Source organism: Myodes glareolus, chromosome 9, assembly GCF_982192425.1.
Source record: "Myodes glareolus chromosome 9, mMyoGla1.1, whole genome shotgun sequence".
Taxonomy (NCBI): Eukaryota; Metazoa; Chordata; class Mammalia; order Rodentia; family Cricetidae; genus Myodes; species Myodes glareolus.
In genome coordinates this window covers 97,638,961-97,652,971 of record NC_142034.1, presented here as the reverse complement: position 1 = coordinate 97,652,971, position 14,011 = coordinate 97,638,961, and the positions used below count along the sequence as shown (strand labels likewise).

At 38.5% G+C, this 14,011-nt stretch overlaps 1 protein-coding gene and 1 non-coding gene across 5 annotated transcripts in view; one reads left to right on the top strand and one right to left on the bottom strand.

Annotated features, from left to right (window-relative positions):
• Positions 1 to 14,011, bottom strand: part of Ubn1 (ubinuclein 1) — a 32,787-nt gene that overhangs the window by 16,446 nt on the left and 2,330 nt on the right. For 2 of the 4 annotated variants that reach the window (XM_085694625.2, XM_085694627.2), the window contains exons 2-7: positions 11,416 to 11,703; positions 5,702 to 5,788; positions 5,095 to 5,190; positions 4,646 to 4,780; positions 3,464 to 3,567; positions 2,311 to 2,746 (exon numbers count right to left, since the gene is read on the bottom strand). In XM_085694625.2, the coding sequence (XP_085550751.1) occupies positions 2,311 to 2,746; positions 3,464 to 3,567; positions 4,646 to 4,780; positions 5,095 to 5,190; positions 5,702 to 5,788; positions 11,416 to 11,664 (1,107 nt within the window). In that variant the 5' untranslated portion in view covers positions 11,665 to 11,703. Of the gene's footprint in view, positions 1 to 2,310; positions 2,747 to 3,463; positions 3,568 to 4,645; positions 4,781 to 5,094; positions 5,191 to 5,701; positions 5,789 to 11,415; positions 11,704 to 13,467; positions 13,593 to 13,771; positions 13,874 to 14,011 lie in introns of those variants that run through there. The other 2 variants (XM_085694626.2, XM_048433133.3) reach the window with 2 other exon arrangements.
• Positions 7,388 to 7,492, top strand: LOC125399833 (U6 spliceosomal RNA). Its single transcript, XR_007231792.2, has one exon. It is a non-coding gene; the product is annotated as a U6 spliceosomal RNA (small nuclear RNA).

Genomic DNA, 14,011 nt, shown 5'->3' with positions numbered 1-14,011 from the left:
TTATACTGCTTAGACTGTATTTGAGGATTTGGTTTTATACTAAATTACTTAGGTACTACATTTTTAAATAAATCCAAATTAAAGATCATCGGAGGTAGGGCTTAGTGCCACACACCTATAATCCCGGTTGCTCGGGAGGTTGAAGCAGGATTACAAATTTGAGATAAGGCTGAGTAACTCAGTAAGATAACCACGATCTACAGAAGGTCTCGAAAGGGAGGTTCAGCTAGAATCTAGCTAGGCTAATGTGCTGGCTGAATACAGTCACAAGTGTGAACTCAGACAAAAATCAGAAAAGAACCAGTCAGCCAGTCTAGTCAAGAGCAAAATGAGGCTAAGCATTCCTTTTCAAATTGAAGCAATGGAAATGGGCATGTATCTCATCTAAAGGCAAGATTTAAAATCTAATCTTATTTTTAAATAGAGAGGAAAATGAAATTAGGGAAGTAAAAAATAAAGCAAGAAATACTTAAACTTCTACCAATAATTATACACAGCAAGCTTAATTTTGGAGTTGAGACAGGGTCTTATGCAGCTCAGGCTAATCTTGAACTTCCTTTGTTGCCAAGGAATTACCTTCAACAACCATTCTCCTGCTACTACCTCCTAACTATTGGGATTATAGGTGAGTGTAAACCATGCCCAGCATTCATATTTTTAAAATGATGTGTTCATTTCAAGATCTAGCATAGAACTCTTTATTAAGGATACAAATAACTGAATGTGGCTTTTGCAATTCTATGTAATGTTCTGTGTTCAAATAAATTCTTCTCTGGAAAGACTTCCTTTCTAATAAATTGTAAAAAAAAAAAGGACCAGGCATTCAGACACCCATGCACACATACAAAGGGCTCCAGGCACAGCAAAATCTGTAATGCCAAGGAGCCACTACAACTTGCCAAATAGCATGCCTACCTAGAGAGGCTTTCTTATACCACAGTCCAACATTTTTTCAGGCTGTGGCACTTTATTATCACTAAACCTTTTCTCCAAAAAAGCGAAATAATAGGTTAATACTCTAATCACAATCTACTATGGGAGTGAGGGCATACCTAAGATTTTATTTTGACTTTTCTATAATTATTTTATAGACAACAATCTATTGCTTAGTCCTATTTAATTTAGCTAATAAAACTTTGAGAGACTACAAAACAAAGTGCTTAAAAATTAAGGCACTGAAAAGAACAAGAAGCAATTTTTTAAACATGAATTTTGAGCAATAGATTATTATGCTCAAACATGCCAAGTGCACATTTAACTGCTCTCCCTTCAACATCATATTAAGATATACTATGAGTCTCTGGCATGACACAATTCATTAAAGCATTATATTCAAGAACACATGTCCAATACTACACATGGCTAACAAGGAGGAATCACAGATGTAAATAAGATATTTTGTTTGCTTTGTATATTGTGTTTAAGTATCTTCTCTAAGCGAGAAAAGCATTTCTAGATGAAGCTGACGTTTTACACTATCCTAAAACATGGAATATTATTCACAATCTGAAAATGCTATAAGAGTCACTAGTTCAAAATGTACAGCTGTTGAACACAATTGCTCCTCGAACTAAAGTTCAAATCATAGTGCCTAGATAGAAACGTTGTTTTAACAAAGGCAATGATATAAAACTAATGATCCACAGTTAGATTACAACTAGTTGTAAATTACTGAATTGACAGTTCTTAGCACTTAGGGATCAACTCCAAATACTGGAGGAAAACAGCAGCACAGCTATCCCATGCTAAAGATTGTTTGCTGCTGTCTGGGACAGGAAAAGTGCTCACAATGTTAAGCTCCCACATGCTACCATGCAGGTACACCTGAACACTCTTCCTGATGATACCCAACACAAGGGAGCAAGTAAAACCAAGTAGCAGCTAAGCATGTGCTATGTTTATACATGTGTTTACAAACCAATGAATTTTCAAAATGTTAAAAAATGACATTCTACCTTAGCTGCCTGCTGCCAACATCAGGGCTGACAACCACAAAAGCAAAGGTGAATTGTGGGAAAGAAACTAATAGGTAGAAAATAAAACAAGAGAAAACAACTCCCCAAAGTAAAATTTCTAGAAGTGAAGAATTAAGAGAGGCAAGGAAAAGAAAAAAATAAAAAATAGAAATGAAACCTGGTATCCAAAGCTTACATTAGTTCCTTAGATGAAATAAGAACTTGGGAACTTTACACTTCCATTTCCCAACTCACTAAGGGTCTGCTTGGCAGCAAACTTCACAAGGTGTAGAGCTAATGCCATTCTACCCAAATAGCTTCCAGGAAAGCTCAGTCATACTGTGTGTCTCCATACCTGAGCCAGCTCCTTAACGCGCTTTTCCAGGGGTGTTGGCAGGCCTTCAGGGAAGGAAGAGGGCTGCCTGAATTCCTGATCCAATCCCACTCCAAGGGAATCACTTCCATCATCCATATCTTGGAAAGGGCTTCCTTCTGGAGACTCACTGAGCAGCTGCTCCAAGTCCAAGTCTGTCAGGGAGTCCATGGCAGTGGCAGCTTGGAGCAAGTCATTATCAGAAGTGGAGCCAAAGAGTGAGAGCAAGGGGTCAGAAGTGCCCTCCAATTCTCTCAGGCTCTGAGCATCTATTGATGATACAGCTATGGGCTTATGCTCCTCCTCCCTCTTTTTCTGAGCCTCTTTCTCTTTCTGAAATTTCTTCAGCATCTCTTTAACACTTAACCCAGAGTACTTTTTCTTCTTTTTCTCCTTATTGGCATTGAGGGCTGTGAAGCTGTAAGCAAGAGGGAAACTGATTACTCAGCTTGCAGAACTCTCTCCACGAGAAATGTTATCCTTTTAAAGGGCAGCCTTTATCCCTGTTCCCAGGAAAAGAATCTCCAAGAAAGCCTCTGTTCTGTCAGTCCACTCTGTTATCATGCCTCCATCCTCTTGGCAGAGAGAACTCATTTTTGCCAGACCAAAGCTTGAATATGAATACAGATTAGCAACACGGTGTCATATAATATAAATATCCAGTGAGTTAAAAACCACTGCCAGGCTGAAATAAAAGGTAGAAAAAAATGGGAGGGGTAAGGAAAGTATTTCAAGGAAGAAAGCATGAGAAGCAGAGAAAGAACAGCAGTAACTTGAAGGCAGGTGGGCTGGCCAAAGAGGAATCACGACCATAGACATAACAGCTAAGACAGAAGAACTGGGACAGGGAGGAGTTCTAAGAAAACAAGGAACATCAACAAACATATGGTGACAGAAATAGCTGCCGACATTGACAGAAGAACACAGGCATATAGGCTATCTGACACACAGAGATTAGAATGGCTGACTATACCCAGAACAGCCCTGCTTGAGAAGACAGAAAAGGAAGGTCAGGCCCTATAGTCTATTTTGAAGCTGGGGAAGAGGGACAGGGCAGGTTGGCTCTCAAGTGTCACGCCTTCATCTGGCCCTCACAGGCCAAACTTTATCCTGGTGAAAAGCTGCTGCCTCTCACCCAGTTTTGGAAAACTTGGACTTTTTCGATTTCTTCTCCTTATCATAGGTGTCATCCTTTTTCTTCTTCTTTATCTTTTCACCACCTTCTTTCAATTTCCGCTTCTGAAAATTAAAGACAAGGTACAATTATACAACTCCCTGAGTTAAAGAACAAGTACACAAAACAGCACTGGCCTTGCTCCAGGTAGGGTACATCTTCAGACTCATTTTATTTCCTCTATGAACATAAAAGGCTTCTCTTTCAAAACAGTCCCTGGGGGCTGGAGAGATGGCTCAGAGGTTAAGAGCACTGACTGCTCTTCCAGAGGTCCTGAGTTCAATTCCCAGCAACAACATGGTGGCTCACAACCATCTGTAATGAGATCTGGTGCCCTTTTCTGGCCTGCAGGCATATGTGGAGGCTGAACAATGTGTACATAATAAATACATAAATCTTTAAGAAAAAAAAAGATTTATTCAAAACAGTCCCTGGGACACGAACCTATAGATCCCATCAATGGTGTTCAGTAAACACCCAGATGGAAACTCCATGGTGGTTGTTCTGAAGACAGATTTAAAAAAAAAAAAAATTACTTATTTGTTTTATGTATAAAAGTGCTCTATCTGCATGTATGCCTTTATGCCAGAAGAGGGAATCAGACCCCACAAAAATGGCTGTGAGCCACCATGTGGTTGCTGGGAATTGAACTTAGGACCTCTGGAAGAAGTCCTAATACTCTTAACTGCTGAGCCACCTCTCCAGTCCCCAGATTTAGAATAGGCTGTAGGTGGGTCCTCTCATTTTAAATAACGGGCAGTGGTAGACAGACCCTAATATGCTCAATCTAAGGCTGACTAGTTTTCAGTGGGTGACAGTCCTAGAACTAAAGTTCTCTCCAAGTCCACAGTGGAGAAGCCAGTAAGAATGGCATACAGTTCACTGGCTCACACCCTCATGGCTCCACCCACTCTGAGACGTATCTGGAAATATGACGCTGTTGAGTCTACTGGAACATCTTGAGACATGGATGAAATGACTGAGGCCTGACCAGTATTCCCATATTCACATCATGTTGAGACAACTCTACCTTTCCACCAGTCTCCCGAGCCTTCCTAAAAGACTGCATGTTCTAAGTCACCCACTGATCTCACACTCACATCAAAAGGTATTTCTGAAATCCAAAAGGAAGAATAGCCTAACCTTTGGAGATTTCTTCTTTTTTTCCTTAATGAAGTCGTCCTCAGATTCTGAAGCTTGTCTAAACTGCAAGGTTCCCGAGTTAATGTAAAATCCTCCATACTTTGTTGTCAAAGAAGCAGGAACAAGTTCATCATACTAAGGGAGAGAAACATATCATCAGCTCCCATTTATGGTTCTATAGTACAAGGTACAAAGCACATCTTGAGAAAGCAACTAGGATTTTCTGTCACTCTTCAAACACCATGCTAAGACATCCTCTCCTCAATCACTAATGTCCAAGCTACTGGGTATTTTAGAAAGAAAAGATTGTGATTTGCACATGAAAAAAACAAAGCCTGGGTCCAGGAAGTCCCTTCCTCTCAAGTTCAGGACTCTTCGTACTAAGAGGACAAACTGACAAGTCACAACCCTGCCCCACTGTCAGTACCATACATTCAGTAACTACTTACCGCCTCAGAGTTATCGATGAAAGAATCTGATTCATCATAGCCATACCCCATATCAATCAAATCCTGTATTCGGTCTTTCCTACGTTTCTTTCCACCCTGAAATTTAAAAACAAGGGGTGACATGCTTTTGGTAAGTACAATAAATGTTGCCTTGACTCTCAACAGCTAGTGATTAAAGGTTGAAAAGCACTGAAAACATATACTACCCTTAACCTTATCTCCTGTCTGTCTCCATGTTTCTGTCTCTCTCCCTCTCTCACCTCACACACACCCCAAACCCCATCTCTAAAGACCTTTGGAAATAGGGCAGATTTATATCTGCATAAGTGGCCTACGACAGAAGAATGAAATAAATGAATTCTCTTGCTCTGTAACAAACACATTCTCTAATGCCTTATTTGCCCATTTAAGTCACATATTTCTCCTGCCACATGAGAGTTCTGAACCTTAATGCATTTGGTTAATAGCTGTAATCTATTTCCTCTGAGTCCTACATCTATTTCCAGATCACTTCTGATTACATGATAATCCACTAAATGAACATGAAAATGCCTGGAGACTACTCTCACTAATGAGGTTGTTGTCTTGCCCAACACAGAAATCTTACATATTTTTCTTCAAATTTCCGTGCAAGGGCCTCCACCTTATGCCTTTCTTTTTCTTCATCGTTGAAAGGATCCAAGACATCTTTTTTCTGGAAAGAGATCATTCCACAAAAAATAAATCACACACACATACAAAGCCATAGTCCTGGTTTACAGAACCAAGAGTATAATAAAAAAGTTATTATTTAGAAATAGCAAGATAGAATACATGCTGCCATCACATCATGTTTTATTGCTTAAAAAACAAAATTGCAGGGCTGGAGAGATGGCTCAGAGGTTAAGAGCACTGACTGCTCTTCCAGAGGTCCTGAGTTTAATTCCCAGCAACCACATGGTGGCTCACGGCCATCTATAATGAGATCTGGTGCCCTCTTCTGGCATGCAAGCATACAAGGAAGGAATGTTGTATACATAATAAATAAATAAATCTTTAAAAAAAATTGCAGCAAGTGTATCAGTTCATTGTCATCTTAGTTCCTGGAAAGGCTGAGGCACACAAGTGATGTAGGAGGTACTTCTGTGTGTGTGTTGCTTTCATTGGTTAATGAATAAAGAAACTGCCTTGGCCTAGCTGACAGGGTAACTTAGGTAAGCGGAGAAGACAGAACTGAATTCTGGGAGGAAGAAAGGAGAGTAGGAGAGAGCCGCCATGGAGCGGCCAGAGTCAGACATGCTGAATCTTTCCCGGTAAGCCACTGGCACATGGCGATATACAGATTAATAAAAATGGGTTAAATTAAGATATGAAAGTTAGCCAATAAGAGGCTAGAGATAATGGACCAAGCAGTGATTTAATTAATACAATTTCTGTGTGGTTACTTCGGGTGTAAGCTAGCCAAGCGGCTAGGACAAACAGCACGCCTCTCCTTGTAACACAAGGATCTCAATTTCAAAGCCAGCCTGAATATTGAGTGAGGTGAAGGCTAACCTAAACAATGCATTGAGGGCTTGTCTTAAACTAAAAGGAAAAAAGGGCAGAGGGCCTAGTTTAGTGTTATTACCCTTGCATGATCAAGGCCTTAGGCTCAATCCAAGAACCATACATTAAAAAGAGAGCAACGGAGAATATGTAATTTCAACAAAAGTTAATAAATATCTACAATGGCCTAACAATGAGGCTTCAAACAGAGCAAAGGGCCTTTACTGGAGATGTTCAATGTCTACAGAACTGTGCTCAATAAAGTTGATTCTTTCTGTAACAATTTATTTTAGGTACTTGAAAACATTTTGAGATCAATAGGCTTCATAAAACTTCTGTAACAGTCAAGGTCCAAAAAGGTTAAAAATGATGTCTTGGAAGATAGCTCAGGGATTAACAGCACTGACTTCTCTTTAAACAACTTTGATTCAACTGCAGGCATCCACATGGCAGCTCAGAGTCATGTCTAACTCCAGTCTCAGGGGATCTAAGACCCTCTTCTGGCCTGTCATAGCACAGACACACATACAGACAAAGTACATACACACATTAAATAAATAGAGAGATAAAAAGGTTTTAGGGTCTTTTTTTCTTTTTTCCTTTTGTTTTTTGAGACAGGGTTTCTCTGTTGTAGCCCTGAATCTTACTCTGTAGACCAGGTTGGCCTAAAACTCAAGAGCTCTGCCTGCCTCTGCCTTCCAGGTGCTGGAATTAAAGGTGTGCCCCACCATACCCAGGAACAGATTTAAAAAAAAAAAAGTTTAAAAAAATGCTTTCTTTGGCAGTATATATACTAAAATTGAAACAATATACCGAAGATTAGCATGGCTCCTGTTGTAATGACACACAAATTCATGAACATTTCTTATATTCTTTAAATTAAGAAAAGGATGTCAAAAAAAAAGGTTGAAAATCCACTGAATATAACACAAATTCTTAACAAGCATTCTGTCTTTAGAAAAGTGTATGAGAGGTTTGAGAAGTTAGTCCACTGATAGTCTTTACCTAGTAAGCACAACACAATTGAAGAAAAGAGGAACCAAAACAATAAAATAATAATCATCAAATGAAAACTTAAAGGAATTCAAAAAGTGGTCTAAATAGTACTTCTCAAGTCAAACACTGATTCAATAAATTGCTACCCTTGGAAACCATGCCTTCAAGGGTCCACTGTCATAACCCTCTTGTTTGCCAACCTCGATAATCATTCCAAATATTTTCATCTTGTCTTCGAAAGTTTATTTTTACTCCATAAGGTTACTCATGCATTTTTTAATCCAGTAAATTTTCCATAGCTGGATATATGCTCTTGGACAAGGGATTTTAATATTAATAGAGATTAACTAAATACTAAGAGTATAAATAAAATACTGAAAAATGAATGTTTGCTTCCAAACAAAAAGTCTCTACTCTAGGCCAGGCATGGAGCTATGTGCCTGTAATCTCAGTATTTGGAAAAGAGAAGCAAAAGAATAGCTTTAGGCCAGCTTACTACATAGTAAGGCTCAATTTCCAATCTCACACAAACAAAAAAGAAAAAATAATCCCTTTATTTCACACCTTTTGGTCTACTAAAACCTACCTACCCAAAAGATCAGCTATGTGATTTATAGTGTGCCTATATACTGAAATACTGTTGTACATACAAAATATAAACATTTAAATAGTAATACATGATTTAATTTTTTAAATTTTTTACCTTTATTTTATATGTATAAGTGCTTTGTTTGAATGTATATTTGTATAGTATATGCATGGTATCCAAAGAGGTCAGAAGACATCAGATCCGCCAGACAAGTGGTTGTGAGACACCATGTGGTTAATAGAAATAGAACCCAGGTCCTATATAGAAAAGCAGTCAGTGTCTTAACCACTGAGGCATCTCTTCAAACCTACATAGGCTTTTTTAAAAAACAGGTGCTTATTTGTATCTTCTAATATTTCTACAATGATCACATACAACTAAGCGGCTAAAATAACTTTAGAAATCCCATTTTTGAGTACTACCCAATTCAACATGAACACTCCAAAGTCAAGCCAATCAATTACTATTTCTGGATCAAAGGTTTACCTATGTCTAAACACAGCATCCTGGCCATTATTAAGCTCACACAAAGCCCTCTGGAGCTTAAACCTCATCATATTTTAACTTCTGCTACCTGTTCTCCTGTTCTTAAAATACCTATGAGACTGTAAATTCCCTTCCCACTTTTATATGGTCCTCACCATACAGCAGCACTTCACATTGTAAAGAATATGTGCTAATTGAGCCAACACACGAATGTATCAGATTATGCTAAGAGTCGTAATGGTGTCCAGGACTTAATGAATACTATACTCTTAACAAGACAGATCCACACTCAGGATTTGTAAAACTGACTCAGGAGTTGTAAAACTGAAGTCCAGGAGTGATTCCCTTGAAACTTTATCTAAATTTCTCTGTGTATTTCCATGTATTTTTCTGCAATATTGAAAATACAGAGCTTCTCTACTCCAGCTGCCAAAACAAAAAGCAAAACAAAACAAAACAAGGGAAGCAAGATCACTCAAGTTCTAACTTCAGTTGCTCTACCCATTTGGTTTGAGCCCATAGATAAATATGTTAATCTACTCCTACTAACGTCTCTTAAGGAAGGGCACATTAACCTTACATTGAAAAAGGAACTGTGAACAGATTTTAAATTATTTCTCTCATCCTGTTTACTGGCCCTTATACAGCATGATGACCCCTGGTATAGACGCATTGACTTTATTCTATCAGTAAGATACCAAACAAGACAGCAAACAGTTTGGACTGAAGAGATGGCTAAGTAGCTAAGACTATTTACAGTGGACCTGTGGTCCCCTTCCCAGCACCCATACAGTAGCTCACAACCCACTGTAACTATGTCCAGAGGATCCAACCCCCTCCTCTAGCTTCTATATGCAACACACACGTAGAGCAAACAGTCATATACATAAAAGCAAATAATGGAGCTGGAGAAATGGCTTAGTGGTTGACAGTGCTGTCTGCTCTTGTAGAGGACCTGGGTTCAATTCCCAGCACCCACATGATGGCTCACCATTATCTGTAACTTCAGTTCCAGGGATTCTGACACCTTCTTCTAGTTTCTACAGGTACCAGGTACACATGCAGTACACATATATATAGGAAAAATACTCATAGCTTTAAAAATAATAAATAAAACTATTTTTTGTCAACTATAGTGGCATATTTAATCTCATCACCTGGAAGGTGAAGGAAGAAGGTTCAAGAATTCAAGGGCATCCTGTTATATGGTAAATTAAGAAGCTGGCCTGGGATACACAAGACCCTGCCTCAAACAAAAAACATAACCCTATACATTTTTATTTAAGAAAAGTAAGGAATGCTTCTAACTAGACATGCTTCCTCCAAACATCCCTAAAATGAGTCAGGCTAAGTGAGTACTTGACATTGAGATACTATGCTACAGACTTTATCAACATGACCTTACTCCACCCTCAGACACTGTGAGCCAGGTGCTACCTTCCTTCATCCTTGTTCTAGTAAAGGCTATTCTAGAGACCAACTTCCACTGAATATGATCTTACCTTCTTCTCCTAGTCTAACACAGTACACTAGTATATGCTTAAAATGCTCTTCATCTACCTTCTACTTATGATATATGACTCTATATACATAAAACACAAAGATATGCAAAACTGGTCTTAATTGACAGCAGTTGTCTATGGGGGGACAGTGTTCTTTGAGGCAAGTAGAAATGTTATTAGTATCCTGGTAAAAGTTCTATTTTGTGAATCATGTCATGTACAGGTTGCATGGCTGTGCTGAGTTTGTGAAAAATCCACAAATTTTATCATGTATGAATGACTCAACTAAAAATTATATTTATATTTTTTTAACTGGGTATAGAGGCATAAGTATGTAATCCCACCACAGGAGGATCTTAAGTTCAAGGTCATTCCGAGCTATAGAGTAGGACTATGTACTTCTTGGCTTATTTTTTGACTTCAACAGTGAAAATATGTCTATCAGACTGAACTATAGGCAAGTCTGTGGGGGGTATTTTCTTGATTAAAGGATGATATGGGTATGACCCACCCTAGGTGGTGACATTCCTCAGCAGGTAGCCCTAGGTTGTATAAGCAAGACAAAAGGAGCAAGTCAATGAGTAATATTCTCCCATAATTCCTGCTTCTGTTCTTACCTTAATTTCTCTTCATGAAGGACTATAGTGTAAGCTGTAAACTGAAATAATCTTTCCTCCTCCCCAAGTTGTTTTTGGTCTCTGTGTTTTTCACAACAATAAAGCAAACAAAGACACTGTTTCGAAACTACATAGAAACACGCACACTTTTTAAAAATGTTAATGAGCTGGGTAATGGGGGTGCATATCTTTCCCAGGACTCAGGAAGCAGAGGCAGGCAGATCTCTGTGAGTTTGAGGTCAGCCTGATGTACAGAGTAAGTTCTGAAACAGCCAAGGCTACAGAGAAACCCTTTCTCAACACCCCCCCACCCCGCCAAAAAATAAAAAAAGAAAAAGTTAACATAAAAAATGTGTTGCTTCTTTTATTTATATAACCAGTCATAATTCAAACTGGCCTTGGATGTGTCATATGGTTTTCTCTAGTGTAAATCAGGAGAAAGAGTCTTAAAAGAATTCTTTTCCTACCCAGTGCCTGCTCTAGATGAGTGGTGATCTTGGGAGAGTCCAGGCCTCTCTAGTCTCACTTCCCTGATATAAAGGCCCATGTGAACATATTGGTGTCTTCATTTTAGATCTGCAGCAACTCTGGGTCTACCGGAATGTACCTTGTCTCCAGGATGAAGGCCTTTCACCTTCCCTCGGATGTTCTTCACCAGCTCTGGGTAGAAGAACTCTGGGCAGCGTTTGTGATCTGGTTCAAAGAGGGTGAGTGTAATCCGAACAGCAGCTGCAGCTGGCTCACAGTCTTGATGCTGTTCTGTTCCTCCAATCTCCTCTTTCCTGGACTTCTTCAAAAATGCAGGATTCAAAGAACCTGGGAGAGAGGTGAACTGGACCCTGTGGGGCTCCGACATGGCTACCAACAAGTCTTAGCAGGTGTCACTGCATGATTTCTGTTAACATTGAAAAGAAGGGCCAGGTCAAACTAAAATAACAAAGGCAGACATTATCAAAATAACAAAAACAGTTGTCAGTTACACAGAGTTAAAAAAAATTCCTTGTCAAGAAGAATCCACTGATAAATTATAATTTCGTTAACTCATTTAAGCAAAAAGTGGTAAATATAAATTTTTTCCTATTCTAGAAATCATTCCACATCACATAATTCAGGTTAAAAGCCTGTGTGTTAATGCAGTCGAAACTTTTTTTTTTTGGCATGTGACCCTTCTCATTTCCTATGTACCTAGAAAGCTCTTTACAAACAGACCATAAAGAAGAAATCACCCCCTCAGTCTTTTATAGATACTAACTTCTAACCTAAATTAGACTTAATGTCCTCTAAGGTCTGAGAACAGGCTCTAACTTGTCTTTTCCCTCAGTACCAGTTACTGAATAATCTTCCTTTTCCTGATGATTTGTCACAGACCAAAGCAGACCTTATATACTTACAATCCATGCTAAAAGCCGTATTACATTAATCAAGTACTTGAGAGATTCTTTAACCAATACAGCTTTGTCTTGAAAACTTATACTTTTAGTATATGAAATTAAAGTTCATCTTTATTTTCTTTTTGAAAATAGTAACTAACTGGGGGACTGGAGAGATGGCTCAACGATTAAGAGCACTGGCTGTTCTTCCAGTGGACCCTGGTTCAATTCCCAGCACCACATGAGAGCTCACAATTGTTTGTAACTCCAAGATCTGACACCCTCACACATTCATACAAGCAGGCAAACACTAATGCACAAAAAATAAATATCTGAAAAATAATGATAACTGGCTTCTAATCTATTTCAGATCAATTTTAGAATCATTTGTGCAAGTTCCCTCCAAAATGTATTTTGCAAAATGAATCACAAATATGAAATCAGAATGATTTGTCTATCTCCACATATATGTAGATATAGTAAACTATATTGGATATTCATTTCTTTCATTGTCATAAAAAGGTGATGGAAGATCAGATAAATGAGTTAAAAAAATCATTCTAATCAGGCAGCAAAGACACAACCAGTAAAATAGACTGGCCTGTGCAAAATGTTTACCAACATGCACTAGGATACTGGAAAAAAGAACCCTAAAAGAAACTTCCAAGGGCCTCAGGATATTGCTGAAAATTCACCTGGCTGTGAAAATAATCCTGAACTGAAAGTTAAAGGCTAACAGGTTCCCCACCGAGAGGAAGCACAATCTTACTGTAAGAAATGGATCAGCAAGTTACTCAATTGGATGAATAAATTGGCAACCAGATCCTAGTCTTCCTGTCAAGCCAAAATTTTTAAAATGTAGCCTTGTCTCAGTCCAGGTCTTTAGAGGGCACAATTCAAATGCACACAGTTAGTAACAATATTCCTGTTAGCTAATTTGTACAAGTCTTAGCAGGGAGACAGGACTAGAGAAAGAAGTAGATCACCTATTACCTCCCACAAATCAGATTTTGGTTAAGTTTTATGATCATCACAACATTCTATTTTGTTCTTGGGCTAAGCCATTAAAAACATTTAAGACAATCAGGTATATTAAAGGTCATGTTAAATTTATGCATTTAATTCCAAATGCTCAAGAAAATGCAATTAACTTCTAAGGTCCATAAAAGATTCTGAATTATATTTATACAATCAAATTTATGAGTTATGATCTTGGAAAGAGTTTACTATAAGGCTTACAAGTTTATCCCTTTAGAAATATGAAGTAGCCAGGCAGTGGTGACACACACCTTTAATCCCAGGTGGAAGTGCAGGTGGATCTCCCCATGAGTTCGAGGGCAGCCTGGTCTACAGATCAAGTTCCAGGACCAGCCAGGGCTAAACAGAGAAACCCTGTCTTGATGCCCACCCCTTCCCAAAGAGAGAGAAAGAAAAAAGAAATATGAAGTATCTGAGAGAATTAATAAAAATTAGTTTTTTTCTTAGTGTAGTTTAAACCACTTAAGAGAATTTAATCTGGTGCTGTCTCAAACATTTGTCCAAGTCTTACTTTCACATGCATGTATGCACGTGTGCACATGTATGAAAACTTACAGAAGTTGATTCTTTCATTTCATCATGTGGGTTCCAGGGACTGAAAGTAGATCTTCAGGCTTGGAGGCAGGCACCCTTATCTGCTGAGCCATCTTGCAGACCCTCAAGTAATTTTTTGACATATAAATTCTTAAATTTGTAAACAAAACATTAATGAAAATTTATAAGTCTTAAAAACAGCTAAGATTGAGCTGGAGATGGAGCTCAGTAGAGTGCTTTCCTAGTACGCTGGAGGCCCTG